At 37.2% G+C, this 15,417-nt stretch overlaps 1 protein-coding gene across 1 annotated transcript in view; it reads left to right on the plus strand.

Moving 5' to 3' along the window:
• The window catches only part of LOC131146626 (serine/threonine-protein kinase ATM), a 188,686-nt gene that overhangs the window by 16,994 nt on the left and 156,275 nt on the right, over positions 1 to 15,417 (plus strand). Inside the window, exons 13-16 of the mRNA XM_058096335.1 lie at positions 33 to 107; positions 1,557 to 1,598; positions 1,784 to 1,854; positions 12,166 to 12,214. Coding sequence (XP_057952318.1) covers positions 33 to 107; positions 1,557 to 1,598; positions 1,784 to 1,854; positions 12,166 to 12,214 — 237 coding nt within the window. The remainder of the gene's footprint in view (positions 1 to 32; positions 108 to 1,556; positions 1,599 to 1,783; positions 1,855 to 12,165; positions 12,215 to 15,417) is intronic.

A 15,417-nucleotide genomic window follows, 5' to 3' on the forward strand; every position in this document is an offset into this window, starting at 1 on the left:
CATTGATGTGTTGGTTGGATAAAATTTTGCAGTTCAACAGTGGTTGGCATTCAATATGGAGCTCCATAATGCACAGCTTACCTATATTCAGTAATGTCACACCAGTTGTGAGTTTTTGTTCATGAACTCATCTAGTGATGTCAGTATATGTGTTTGATTGTTTCATTTATTAAATTATTTTCTTGCTAAATTTTTACCTATACTATCTCTAGCTGGGACATACTTAACATACATGGTCACTGTTTATTCATCTTCTGATGTTTATTGTTACACTCTTATCTGGTAAAATTTATTTTTTAATGCTGAATTTTAACTATGCTATGCCTAACTGTGTCGTACTTTTTTACTGTTGACTCATTCTTTGATGTTCATTGTTGTACTCTTTTTGGTACAATCTTTTCATCATCATTCATTGGTTGTTGCTTCCCATTGTATGATCAGCTGTATATTTGCTCAAAAGATTCTGTAGAGGTGGATTTTAAAATGTATGATGTCGAGGCTACAATCACCATTCCATTTTTTTTTTCCCTTTTTTGGGTGTTTGGGTTTTTTTTTTTTTTTTTTTTGGGTGGGGAGGGGGAGAGGGTGGAGGTGGGGTGGGGTCTCCATTACAAGATGCTGGACATACTGATATACTTTATTTGACTGGAATTTATTATTTCTGCGATATAAATGGTCTTCCGGAAGCTTTTGTAATTGTACGAATGCAGCTTGGTTTTATTCATTGGGATTTGTTAATAAGTTTCTTTTTCTTTTCTTCCTTGTGAGCTGTATGCATTTCTTCTCTTCTGCTGGGGTTTCAGGATATATTGGTTCCTGTAGAATGTTATTACATGAAAAGAGTTCACATTTTGTGTTTTGTTTTTGGCTGCCGCTTGCACCTAGGTTGTGAACTTTCTTTCTTTCCTTCTTCCTTCACAACCAATTATTTTTATGTTTTTTCCTGCCTCTGGATCTGTTTTCTGCCTCACTGCTCTTTTTTATGAGCTGCAATTGTTTGAGAAGCTATTTTTTCTAGGCAAGCAATTTTAAAAGGTTAGAGACCATATCAGTGGAAAGATATCATGTTTTCAAAATCATCTGACTACTAATTCAGTTGAGAGTCCTGTCGGACATGCTTTTAAGAAAATACGTTGGTTAAACCATGCATGGAAAGAGTGTATTGCTCAGTTCACGGTCAATACGAGGATGAGCTATGTTTTCAAAATTTTTGACTGCGAGTTTAGTCTAGAGCTTTCTTTATTGTATGTTGATTTTGCTTGAGCTATAAAGGAGTCATATCCCCTTGGAATAAGTCTAGAGTGAAACTGTTGAGGTACAATTTATAATCCAAAATAGCTCAAATTTTATGGAAGCTTTGGTCTCATGGCAAAAAAAGTAAAAGGAGTTTCTCCTATGTCTTGGGAATTTTTTTCTTGATCAGCTTACGAATTGTCCTACTTTCCATATTTATAAGTTCTGTTGAAATTTAGGGCATCATTAAAGGTTGAGCACCACCAACACTCCGTGGCCCCATCCCCAAGCTGGCAATTTAACGTATGCATTTGTTTGTGCAGGCAGACGTTGCTTTCATGCTCCTTGGAAACATAATTTCTAGTGTGAGTTTTTTCTTAGTTAAATTTATTTTTAAATTTTAGTCTTTCCTGTTAGAATATATGTTTTTACATTTCTTTCACATTGTTCACTTTGTTGCCCTCATGCAGTATTGTCTTAGGATGCCATTTTTAAACTAAACTTTTTTGGTACGAGTGCTGAAATTTTGTGCCACATTTTGATCTTTCAGGACTTAGTAAATGTATCTGTTGTACCAAGAGATGTGTGGGATCTTCAAATATTTAAACGTTTGCCTTCAATGTAAGTGCAATTTGTTTGATGACAAGTACGTTCATAGGTTCATGCATGGTTGTTGAGGACTTATCTTTTGATTTACCTGTTGGAATGTTCTTCAATTTTTTATTTCTTAGTTGTTGATTTAACGTTTAGTGCAAAATACAATAAGTTCGTAAAACTGTCCAAGATGATGTGGTTGTCAAGAAAAAGGGCTTTTAGTTTGTGGCTCGTTGTGATCTAGATCTTCTCGAAAGATGCCAGGCCATGTTGATAAATATTTAAAGGTGGTCTCTTGGGAGTTGTGAGGCAAAGAATGTTTTAAGTCTCCACCAGCTTAAAGAAGCGGGCATGATGGATCTAACTGAAAATTCTTCCTTTTTATTTTGCGTTGTCTAAGATTGTTTATGTCTTTCTTGCGGCACTCAAATTGTGCTTTTGTTCTTGGCTATGGATTTGCTATAGCGTCTTGAACTTGCCCAATTTTGCAGTTTGTCCTCTTGGATGAAAGCATGTTTTCCCTCCCTATTGTGTGCTATTCAAGTCATTGTCAGGGAAAGAGATTTTTTTAATTCCTCATCCTTGCTAGACTCCATTAATGCATGCAAATAATGTTGATACAAATATTCTCTAGTAAGTCCAGGTTTCTTGATGGGCTGAATGTTGGGATAGATGTGAGCCCGTCTGCATTTCCAGTGGTATTATGAACTTGGCAGAGGATCTTGTAAATCTCTTTTGACTTTTAATGTGGCCTGGTTAACTTAAGCTTTTCTGTTGATGGAATTCTTGTGAACCAGTTGCTACAACCCTAACATATTGACTCTTGAGAAATAAAGAAGGATATAGAAAGTTTGTTGTAGGTTCATCATTGAAAGGAAAAACTAATTTTAGATTTTGGTTTTTTAAGGAAGGTTTGAATTTGGGATCCAAATACTTAATTTAAAAGCCTAGTTAGATTGTGCACCTACAATGTACATGAAGCCTTAACACTCCCTTTATGTGTGGGCCATGCATAAAAACATTTTATTAATAAGCGTAAAATTCTCATGATAATTGAATGTGAGGCAGAACTTTCTAGGAGTCAGTGCACAATAAATAGATGTTTCATGTGTGAGGGTCAAGAAGAGAGTTAAAAATCTTGTCTAACACTGCATATTCTTTGGAGTTGGTCTACGTTCTCTGGGGATCAGTTGGGTGGCAGCAGAAAAGGTGAAGCAAGGACTGCAGGCATGGATGTGCTCCAAGTGCAGAAAGAGAGATCAAGATATATGGGATGCCATTCCTCTAACAGTATTCGGGCCAGTTTGGAGCGAGGAATGCTGGAGCTTTTGAAGGAGTGGAAACGTCATTGGAGATATTGAAAAGAAAGTGGTTTTACCATTTTGCCCTAGTGGAACTTTTCATAATTGTTTTGGTTCTTTTGCTGATTTTGTGGGGAGTATGTTTTGTGACGTCTAACAGATGTAATGTAGATTCCGTATGTTTTGTGTTGTCTAACAGATGTAATGTAGATTCCTTTTTGTACGTGTGATTTCCCCTTGGAATCCTCATAGCAATACCAATGCAAATACTCATCCAAAAAAAAGAGGCTCCGCTGCGATTTTGTTGAGCCACAGCCTAGAAGCTTAGGCTGTATCTCGGATTGAAAGCCCAAGGCATGGTCCTGGATTGAAGGTCTGGAATTCTGGACACAGGGCGGAGGCATACCGGGCTTAATAATGATTAAAGAACATTGGATGACCGGGAAATAGCACTGAACAAGCAGGGGCTAAAAGCTTCTTCTATGGTTCTACCCAGTCTTCCCCCATAGGCTCTGAAGAGGGTCAATATGATCCCTTTGAAAAAGAACACAAAATTCAACCATCAGAGCCATTGTGGGTGATTTCAACTTCGAAATACATGAGCCCCATTCACAAAAGCCTACGGAATAGATTTGCTACTATGGATTAACTCGTCACTACTTCTGACCCCCCAACTACCCTCTCCCCTTTCTCATTCATCCTAAAACTCCAGTTTGATTTTCGTTGACCTGCTTGTCTGTCCCAATTGTTTTTCTGCGGCTATTGCAGATTGACTCATTCTAACAAGTGTAGAAGCAGTAACTATTATTTCTATTTCTTCCGAGTGAAGTAACTGAGAAACATCCTGTTGACTTTGAGCTGGATATACAAACTCTTCTTTCTGTGCATAGAGAAAACAGGAGTTTTTCAGGAAGCACAACATGAACAAATGAAGAATGGGTTATGGCCATCGCTGCGACTCCAGTACCCTTTTACTAGGAGATAGTTTGACCTATTATAACAACTCATGGGAGTCCTTTTTGCCAAACAAGAGGTTAAAGGGTGATCATTTAAGCAATTGATTCACTTTCACAAAGATCTTTCTATCTAGAAAATTCACCAGCGTTTCAGATCTAATGAGCGTGAGGGAAGTCTTAATTCAAAGGCACCTATGCCAGAACTTTTGAAGAAAGGGGGGACAGGTTGGTTTGAGGACCTGTATAGATGAGAGCCCAAGAAGAGGTTTCATCATTCAATAGAACCCATAACAAGCTAGCCTGTTTGGCTTGAAAGTGTGGACTATGTACTGGTCCACCATTTACTTTGTATTAAAAATTTTATTACAAGAACAAGGATGGATCATTAGGTCTTAGAGACTTTGATACCACTTAAAGATTAAGATTTTATATTTTGGCAAAAGTATATCAAGGTTTAACGTAAGTGATAGTTGTGATTAGAAAAGTAAATTTTGAACTTGTTAATGGTTACTTCGTCATTTAGCATTATTATTATGTGTTAAGAGTTTTGTTAGTAATAAATGTGAGTTAGTACGGGTATTATGGTCATTCCTGTTGTACTTGACCTATTATCATTTAGTTTAGGTCTTCCATTTTACCCAATTACTCAACATGGTATCAGAGCATGATTTTGAAACCTAAACCCTAATTGTTACCGCCACCATAAAAACTGAAGCCTAAAACCCAAAATCTGCTGAATGTCTATCGTCATAGAGGAATTTCCAGCAATATTATAGCCCTAGAAAACAGCCAGCAGCAGCCAAAAATCAGACCAGTAGATGGAATTTTCTGGGCAACACTGCCAGTTTGGAGCAAGTGGTCAATTTTCCTGAATCCACACTTTTATTTATTTATTTATTTATTTTTTCTCTTCTCATTAGAAGGACTATTGGAGCAAGTGGTCAAATTTTCCTAATCCTGCTAAATAAACCAGAACAGCCTTAGACCACTGAGCATAACACTTTCCCTCCTACTTTTCAGTTGTTACCTGTGGCAGCAATGAAGGAAACATGTTTTTGGGATTCATAGACTCCATCCCAGCGCTCACAAACTAGCAGCCATGCCACCGTAAAACAAGAAGAACAATCAAAACTAATTGGGACAACCACAAATGAGGGGAAACAACCAAGAACGAGGTGAACCACCTACAAACTGATATATCACTGCCACAGCCTTACAAATCAGCTTATGAACTGCTCCAAGAAACGCAGAAAAAAAGCCTTCATGAATACAGAACAACACCTAATGGATAATCACAAGTGCATGGTCGAAAAAGGTTGGAACTTTGAGTGAAAAACATGCCCAACAGCTTGATAATATGCTCCAGGGAAGGAATCAGAACATGCTGGAAGCAAAAAATCAGAAATGGTGGCCAGAATCACTCTCACGTGCTGGCGCATGGGGTTCGACTGCTGGCAGTCGGCCAGTGCGTGGGGCGGATTTTGGTGATGGGATTTTTTAGGGTTATGTTTTTTTTTTTTTGAGCAGTAGAGTGTAAATTATATTGATCAAATGTGTACGTACAATATACACTGGACATTTGCAGGCAAAGGGGAGCTAAGCCCCCACCACAATTGCAAAGCAATACAATCAGAAAGTAAGCATCAACAAAACCTGGGCATACCCAGGAGCCCCAGGCCAGCGAAAGCAAGTACAAAAATTACACTATAAAACCAAACTGTTGACGGAAGCACTCAACAACCGTGGACGGAAACAGAACAACTGAAAGCTGCCAGAGCAGAGTAAGAATCCAAAGATCTCAGGACCCAAATTAACATCCAATCTGAATGCAAAAGATGAGGAAATCTATCATATAAAATTATGAAAATGTGAGTCTGAACCACTTGAATTATAGCTTGTGGAGACGAGATAAGACCTTCGAATTTCCTTTTATTTCTAAAATGCCAGATGAAGTAGACCATAGTAGCAAGGCAAATCCTCTTAGCTGCTGCCTGAATTCCTGTGCCCTTAGCTTCCTTGTGCATCCATTTAAGAGCTGCTTTGATTGTTGTCATTGACCTTTTCAATCCCAGCCAGCCCTTCAAATGACTCCAAACTGCATTGGTAACTCTGCACTTAAAGAGGATATGATCTAGAGTCTCAATCTCAGAACTGCAGAAACTACAAGAATGATCCATATCTTCCACCTGAATTTTATCATTGGTTTGTAATTTTCCTTTTGCACTCAACCAGAGCACAAAGGTTTTTGGCTATATGGTTGGTTTTGTGAAATAATGAAGGGTTGTGGTGGTTCTGTGAAGGGCAGTAAAGGGAGGGTGTTTTCTGGCGACAGCTGAGTGTGATAGGGTTTAGGTTGGATCACACTCTGATACCATGTTTAGATTTTGATTAAAATGAATGACCTAACTTGAAGATAGGTCTGTTCCTCTATTTATAATACAAATCAAATACATTCTAATGACCATTACACCCTTACTAAATTTCATTAATTAACATACTAGCAAACTTAATAATAATACTAAAATACTAAAATTACCATTAACACTGGCAATAAAGACGTATGAGAAGAATGTGGCAAAGCTTGATAGGAAGGATATCACACTTCATTGTCTCCATAATCAAACCAATCTTGAAGGTAAACAAGCAGCAATCATGGACCTTCACCTTAGTATTGATCACCCAGGCAATTTTTGGATATATCAAAATGCCAACTTGTCCTTCAAATTCAACTTCACAGCTTCTTCATAAACTATATTTGTGTAATGACTCTGAACATTAACAAAATTACAATGCTGCTGAAAACTACTGTTTTGTCTCGGATCTTCATTTTCTTCAACCTTGTATTGAGGGAAGTGATTCATATTTGTGTTCAATTACAAAGTTACAATGCGGCTGAAAGATATTGGTTTTTCTCCGATCTTCATTTTCTTAAACCTTGTGGGGAGGGAAGATAGGTCAAAGTACTAAGCAATCTCCCAAGTTGCCATCTTCGTCAAAATCACTTGGGACTTTTGGCTTAACTTCAATCACGTGGGTGGCATTATCATTTTTTTTTCCTTTTAATTGGTATCACCTGTTAGGACATTGTGCAGCTCAAAGCTGAAAATCCTGATACTTGAAACATTTGGTTGCTGGTTGGACCTTAGAAGTTGTTCAAAGTGTTCTAGAGTCTTCCAAGTAACAGTAGTTTGGCTCCTTTACCCAACAGCTCAACTGACTTCTCTTGCACAATTCCAGTAGAGGTCTTTTCAAACTGAAGGGTTGATGTAGCTCTAGAGGATTATGTTACATATCTATTTGAGTGGTAACCTGAATTGCATCTCCAACTGTAATGAGGTAACATGCAGCAATCTTAGAAGTGATAGCCTGATTCCCTTCCCTGTACAAAGCAAGCGTCACATCTTCTTACCATTCTAGCTCTAATTGCAGGGCTTGAATTGTGTATTAAGGTGAAATAGTATCAGCTGCCTTTTGGGAGAAGGGGTGTTGGAACATGAGGAATCCGCTTTCTTTCTTTCTTTTGTTAGATTACCATTTTACCTAAAAGCTTAAGTTCTTAGGTTGTGGGGCGACAATGTATATCAAGCTTTAACACTCCCCTGCACGTGCAGCCCGACAGCACATGGAGAGAAAAACACACGATAAATAGCACCCATGGTAGGGAGAATAATTTTTAAAAAAAAAATACCACAGTAAATGCAGGCAACAAGACTAGAACCCAGGACCTCCTAGTAACCAGCTTTGATACCATGTTAAATTACCACTTTACCTAAAAGCTTAAGCTCTTAGGTTGTGGGCCAACAATGTATATCAAGCTTTAACATCTTTTTCTAACAATGAAAAACGCTCAGCTAATGTTTAAAGAGGAGACAAAAATAGCAACAGGGCTTATAGCATACTCAAACCTGGAATAAGAAGAAACCACTGTCAGTAGGCTGGACAACGATGGTACTCTGGTGAGAATTGGAATGAAGAGGGCGTTAGATCCTGGCAGATTGGGTGATTGAAAGTGCAGAAGATGATGGGAGAATCTGAGAAGACAAGGGCCACATGCAGGTTACCGGCATGTGTGGTGCATGCAGCACCTTCCAGCAAAATTTGAGGCTTAATTTTTTTATTTCTAAATTATTCACAATCATCTATATTAGTATTTCTCAAGGTTCCATTCATAATTTCTTCAATTTATTATGAGTTTTGCTGTTTCTTTAAATTGAAATTGAAACTTCTATTGAAATCAAAATTTCTGTAAATTGAAGCCCTCAAAATTTCCATTTAAAACCAAAATTTTAGTCCTTGATCTCATGCAAAATTATAGTCTTAAATTTAAAACCTTGCAAACCCATCAAAGAATAGTCTTTCCTTGTATCTATCAAAGAATGAAAAAAATTATGAGTCAAATCACATTTTTGAAAAATGGGACAGAGTAGGATCCAATCTCACTATACTAGACTCAAGAGTAATAAGAAATTGGTCTGAGACAGATCCTCTTGAGAAAGATTAGGAAATTCCTCCTCTATTCATTTGAGAATAAAACCCAATCCTGCTGGCTAGACACAAAAGAACCCCCTTCTATTGGCCAAATAAAAAGCATTACACAGAGGGATGTCCCGCAATCCACATTCCCTAATAAACTAATGAAAGCACTCATACTAAAGGTAAGGCTAGAAACACCTCGTTCCTGATTAAGAAGCCTAACAATCAAATCTCTACTTAGAATCAGTTGACACAAACAATGTCTAGCACAATATAAGAATCATCCGATTGAGAAGATCTAAGAGCTGGCTTAGAGGGTCCATAGACATTAGACAAAGAAAACTAGAAGAAGGGAGAGAATCCCACTGCTTGAACCACAGGTCCCATGTACTCCATGGTAAAGCCCCCATCCGCATGTTCAAACTTGTTCTCTTGCAAAAGAACAACATTAGAATGGACTACAAGTCTAGAACTTTACTAAGATCCCCTAAGCCTCTAATATTCCAGGTAAGAAGTCTTAGAAGCTAACAATTTTGCACCCCCCTCCGCCCCAAAGAAAAAAAACAATAGTTAATGGTAGATGCCAATTTTTGCAACTCCTTTTGAACCCTCTCTTTCAACAATTGTAAGTTTAACAAGTAACAGAAACCCAAATCCCTTGACCCAGAAAGCTGTCTAGTGAATAGGTGTACCATCCAAGAATGCCTGAGGCTATCTCTCTCATCGCCAACAGATCAATGTATATGACCCCCTCTCTTTAATTTCATCTGTTTGGCGAAGAATTGATACAAAGATTTATTTAAATGCATAGGAATAGGTAAAATAATGTTAGCTGAATTAAAGTCCCTTGATGATCCTTATTACATTCATTTGCTGGAGAAGCAAACCTAGCAAACATAAAGATATTCAAAATTTAATGTATTGGGAAATTTTGCAATTGAAGGATCAATAGTTGGAATTTCCCCATTCAAGGCGTCTGTCAGAATTTCATCTTCCTTCAAATGGCAAACACCAACATGAGCATTTTCTGAAATTCTACTGGATCTTTATGCCCCTCCCCTGCTGCTTCCTGTGAACTAACTGATTTCTCTCCCTTGTGGCAACTCAAGACTACTACAATTCCACAAATCTACCTGCAATGCTGTATCCTCATTTCCCACTTGCTGAAACATCACTCTTCCCAAATGCATACTTTTCCGTCTGCTGATCATTTAGAAGTCGGTCTTCTGTCTCAAATATTGTATACGCATCATCTTTCTACTTGTTGAACTCTGATAGCCTGACTCAGTCGTAGAATTTTCTCCAATGGATCTGACATAATCTAGCATGCTTCATTTTGATTTAGAGTCTGTCAACATGCCATATATACTTGAGGGAATCTTCTTTGCTGGCACCTATTTCTAGCATCCTCTGTGTCACCGTATCCTGTGCTATTTTGAATCCCTCCGCAGATTCATGATTTTGAGGCAATACACCAATGTTTTCTTCCCTCCTTCCTGCATACTATCATCAACCAGGTTGCAGTACCATGAAGCCTACTGCAACCAATGGACAGGCCTTTACTGTTCTCTAAAGCCTCTGGATTTATTGTCTTTGCAATGAGTCAATGACTGCCTTGATTGGCGCCTGAAACTCCCAATCAGTGTTCTATGATTCTGGGGGCTCAGTTAGCTGCTGTTTCTTGTGCTCAGTTTATTGACAAAAGGTAGCCTCAATCTAATCGTTGTTACTGAGCTCAGAAATGGAATTCTTTCTGGTCCATTTTAGATTTAGCTGTTGCTCACTGTTCATAGGATTAACTAATAAGCTATTGGGCCCAAAATAAGTGGAAATCTGGTTTAGCCCAGCTCACTTTGGCTAAAAAATATTTAAATATTTAAAATTATTTGGACAAAATTGAAATTATCAACATTATTATTGTGCCAAGATTTGCTTTTTTCATAAACTTCCCTTTCGTTTTGGTTTATTTCCTGGTTAGCCTCAAGCTGTTCTGGCCTCCAATTTGGCCGCAAAACTGTTGTATTTTACCCATGTGCCAGAATTTTTAAAAAATCAACAAAAATGGTTTTGAAAAATGATTGTGAATCCAGTAGATGCAAGGTCCCAGATTCCCAATTGAGTAAGGAAAATAAGAGATGGGGAGATGTTTCAGATGAAGGCAGCATAGGGAGTAGTGATTTTGAATGGGAAAAAGGTCTATTGTTGGACCATATTTGGGAACATTCTTTTATTGATCTTTTCAGGGATTTATCTTATGTGCCGCTTCCTCCTTTAGAAGGTTTTGAGGGAATTAATATGTTTGAAGATGAGGTTCCCAAAGATGATAAAAAGTTTAAGGATGGAATTCTGCCTGCTCCAGTTCAAGACCAAATTCTTGGGAAGGACATTGAAACTCAAAGGTTGTTGGATGACTTAGGCCTCATGTTGTCTGATCAAGGAGGTAATGAAGTCAGGCTTGATGGTGGCTAATCCAAGGTGAAGAAGGGTCAGATGGAATTAGCTAATTTAAAGTGTTTGGTGGACTATGATGGGTAGGGATTAAAGAGGGGATTTCTTTGTTGATCATTGCAGATTTTTTTGTTTTTTTTGTTTTGCTTTTATTATTATTATTATTATTATTATTATTATTATTATTATTATTTATTTTTTTCCTTTTTGTGTTTTGGTTCTGTTTTTTATTTTATTTTTTGAAGATTTAGTATCGTGGCTATGATTGTACATTCTCTATCATAATACATCTTTTTTTTATTAACAAAAAATAAAAATATTGTAAATCCAAGGTATCAATTGGTGAGTGGCCACTGAACCTTTAGGTTGCCATGGAAATATTAAATGCTGAAACACACTCCCTTGTCCACCCTCCTTTCACTTAGTTCCATTGCTAGGATTTATAACACCAATGTTTGTTGATCCACATTGGGCGCATCACATTCCAGTGATCCCTGGAGTACAACCTGCTAAAGCACCTTCTTTATGACCACCCTCCTTCATCATGTCATTTAGCAGAACTGTCAAAGTCTAATAAGAGGCCCTTCAACCTGGCGCATCCAAACCATCTGGAATATGGACAGAATTGCATCCTCCTGAAACTTCAAACTTCCTCAATCAAAGGAATCAACCATGTTGTTCATCACCTATTGTGAAAAGATGGAAAAACCACACACTCTTTAAAGTTTCATTCAATGATTCTGCCTCTTACCAAATGAACAAAACCAAAAAGCTTTCATTTGCTTCATAAGCCATTCATATTCATCTTCCTCTGGAAGTGATAAAAAGGATTTCTTCCCACCGAATTTTGTAATACGTAGGTTTATATACCGTAAGCCTAGTGTTACCGAGTAAACTGATATAAATAATTTTTCTCTATGCTTTAATTGTTTGATGCAAAGCCATCTTGAGCGATAAGATTATGATCTCGTTAGAAGTGGCTACCATGGTCCCATGTTTTCAATTTGATACAATTTTTAAATCACACTTAGGTTACCTATAGTTGATGCATTTTGCTTTGTATTTTGGTAGCTTCTCATCTTATACTCTGTAATTTGTTATTAATTTTTTTGGGTATGGATATTCTCTCTGATTCTATTGTGATGGTTTTTCTTACCCAGGTCTGTTCTGTACTTCATTTCATGTTATTTTTCAGGCAGAGGTTCTCAAGTAAGTAGATTTATGCATGTCTGTGTGTGTTAGATTTAATTTTACTTTTATATTTTTTAAATCAGCAAGGATGTGATTGTATTAGTAGATGCCTAGAGTGGGGCCCCACCTAATTAAGTAACTCATCTAGCATCTTTTAGAGTTATTGTGGTCCGCCCCTTCCCCGGACCCCACATACGCGGGAGCTTTGTGCACCGGGCTGCCCTTTTTTTATTTTATTTTATTTTATTTTTTATTTCTAATTTAGCATCTTTTGGAGTTATTGTGGCATTCAATTGGTCAAACAATTTAGTTCAAGTAAAAAAAAGCATCAAGTATCTTCCGTTTGATTGATTTGTAGCTTTTTAACTAATTTGATTTCATCTCTACTTATTTTTGTAACTTTTAGGTGATTTCTATTTATTTCTTTGTATGTTCAGACCAGTGTTTCCCTTTATGGCAGTGCCCTCCTGTAAATGCATCCATAATTAAACACGGTATCTAGACCTGGCAAAATGGATAAAAATCCATTAATCCGAACCGCATCCGACCCGTTTTAACCGACTTATAATTATCTGCTTGCTAAACGAGTCGAATATGATTTTTCATTTTCATATCCGCCCCCTTAGCGGGTTGGGTCGGGTTTATCCGGCGGATATCCGCCAACCCGCTTAAAAAATTAACTCAGGAAAGCCTGCTAGTGCTACAGCCCAAACCCTTTAACCCAGCCAGCCCAGTAAGCCCACTGCCCAAATGCCCACACGGCCCACTACGCACACGCCCCGCTCAGCGCCTCACTACTTCAGCCCTTCCCACTCCCAAGTCACTCATCTGAATATTTTGATTCTTCTATCATTCTTTGCGTTCTCACTTCCCAGTTCCCATTCACTTTCGTTTAGGGTTTCATACTTCAATTTTTCGACACCGTCGTCAATTGCTGCCCATCGCTTGCTCGCTCGCGAAGCCTTGTGAGTTTGACAACCCTCGCCTTGCAGTGTTGCCGTACTTTTGCCAGTTCGCTACTTGCCCATCGCTCTCTCGCTCGAGTCGCTCGTCGTCTGATTCTTCTCTCATTCTCTGCGTTCTCACTTCTCATTCACTTTCGTTTAGGGTTTCGCTTTCGTCGTCGTCGACTGCCGCCCATCACTCGCTTGTTGCTTTAGCTTCACGAACCACGGAACCAGGTTCAATTCTCTCTCTTTTGGGGAAATTTGTCTTCTGAGTTCTGACCTTTGAGTCGTTTGTTGGTTTTTGATTTTTTGATTTTTATTTTTCTGATTTTTAATTTTTATTTTTGATTTTGTTTCTGTAATTTTTGACAATAATACCAATCAGCCCATAAAATTTTGTCTTAAGTTGTATTTGAGGTAGTTGATTTCGAGCTTTGTACTTAGATGGCATTCAATATAATTTCACACTAAAAATATAATTTTACAACTTATTTGAAGAAAAGCAAATATGTGGGGAGAAAATTCAATCGTTGTTAAGAGTATAAGTTTTGAACTTATGATTTTAATTGTTGTGAATTTGAAAAAAAAAAAAAAAAAGGTCAGTGCAATTTGAGATATGTAATTTGAGCATATCTTGGCTACTTTGTTGGTAGAGCAAGAGATGATGAGAAAATTCAATCGTTGTTAAGAGTATGAGTTTTGAACTTATGATTTTAATTGTTGTGAATTTGAAAAAAAAAAAAAAAAGTCAGTGCAATTTGAGATATGTAAATTGAGCATTGCTTGGCTACTTTGTTGGTAGAGCAAGAGATAATGAGATTGTTTTTAAGAATTGAGGTTATCTTTCATTCAATCAATGTCTATTTTAAGGATATAAAATCATGATATAAGAAATTTATAGTTTAAAAAAATTAAAAGATGTTATCATAGTAATGTAAATAAGAATGCATCATAACATTGAATAGAGAATGATAATATCCTATTTTTAATATGGAAAATTGGGAATGTCTATTTTGAGAGATTCCTCGGATTTGAAAATAGTTGTGTTTAAAGAAATTTGCATGCTTTAAGAACAGTTGTAATGTTTAGATTTTAGAGACTCACACGAGTCGCACGGTTCGAGTTTCTATTTTGTCTTGGATTGAGACTAATTTATTATGTTTTAATGCTTACAGTTTTACTTACATGAATCATGAGTTGTTAATTACTATAAACGATTGAATGATTGATATAATTATTAGAAAAATTAATACACAAACTAATCGCAAGTTGTCATCTACAACTTAAATTATTATGACACAATATAAATTATTAATAAAATTATATTTGAGAATGACGGATTATCCGCCCATCCGCCATGAATTATCCGACCCGAAACCGCCTAATCCACCACTTGAACGAGTCGAATATGGATTATGATTTTTTCACCTGATAATCCGCCTTATTCGTCACGGATAAACCGACCCGATCTGCTTTGCCAGGTCTAATGGTATCTGTCAAATATTGTCATATAGGATGAGAAATTTTGATTGAAATACATTCCTAAAATTTTGTGAACAGAGATAAAAAATGACCTAGAGAGGGGAGCGGGGGTACAAATTGAAGCAAAAAGATTGGTAAACCAATCAGCTTAATGTGTTATATTATTGGCCAAACTATATTTGTTTAATGAAATATTTAATTTTTCTATCAAAAATTTTATTAGCTAACCTAATATATTTGGGATGAAAAGGTGAGCCTCCAATTAAGTTGCAAGTTGCCGTTTTTGAAATAAAAAATGAATAGAAGAAAATATTGAAGGGTGTGTGCATGTGTGCAATGCTTTTCTTATTGTTTGAAGCATTCCCCTCGAGTGTGGGAGACTATCCAGGCAGGAGGTTGGTATTTCGTTTGAGAGAATGGGGGTAGAGGATATTGAAAGCTAATAATGTTGGAGAATAAGGGGGGATTGGTCAAAGTCCATCTATTTCTGACAGATCGGAAATCACTAGGGAATTACTATTGTCATCACTCTCTTAGATGAGTGCGAACAAGACTGGCTGAAGAGGTTTTAAGTTTGCGTATTCTTCAAAAAAGCTGCAAATATGCAACTATGCAGGGATAGGATGTCCATTTGGCCTGGCTTGTCCACACCCAGAGGCATGGAATGATTGTCTTTTTCTATTACTTTGTGCGACCCTGTGCTTCATGGTTTAAAATTGCTCTGCCACAAAAGAATTAAAGAAGATTTTCTACTTCATGTTAAACTTATCCTAAGTGTTTCAATTTCATATG

The sequence above is a fragment of the Malania oleifera genome, chromosome 13, assembly GCF_029873635.1.
Source record: "Malania oleifera isolate guangnan ecotype guangnan chromosome 13, ASM2987363v1, whole genome shotgun sequence".
Taxonomy (NCBI): domain Eukaryota; kingdom Viridiplantae; phylum Streptophyta; class Magnoliopsida; order Santalales; family Ximeniaceae; genus Malania; species Malania oleifera.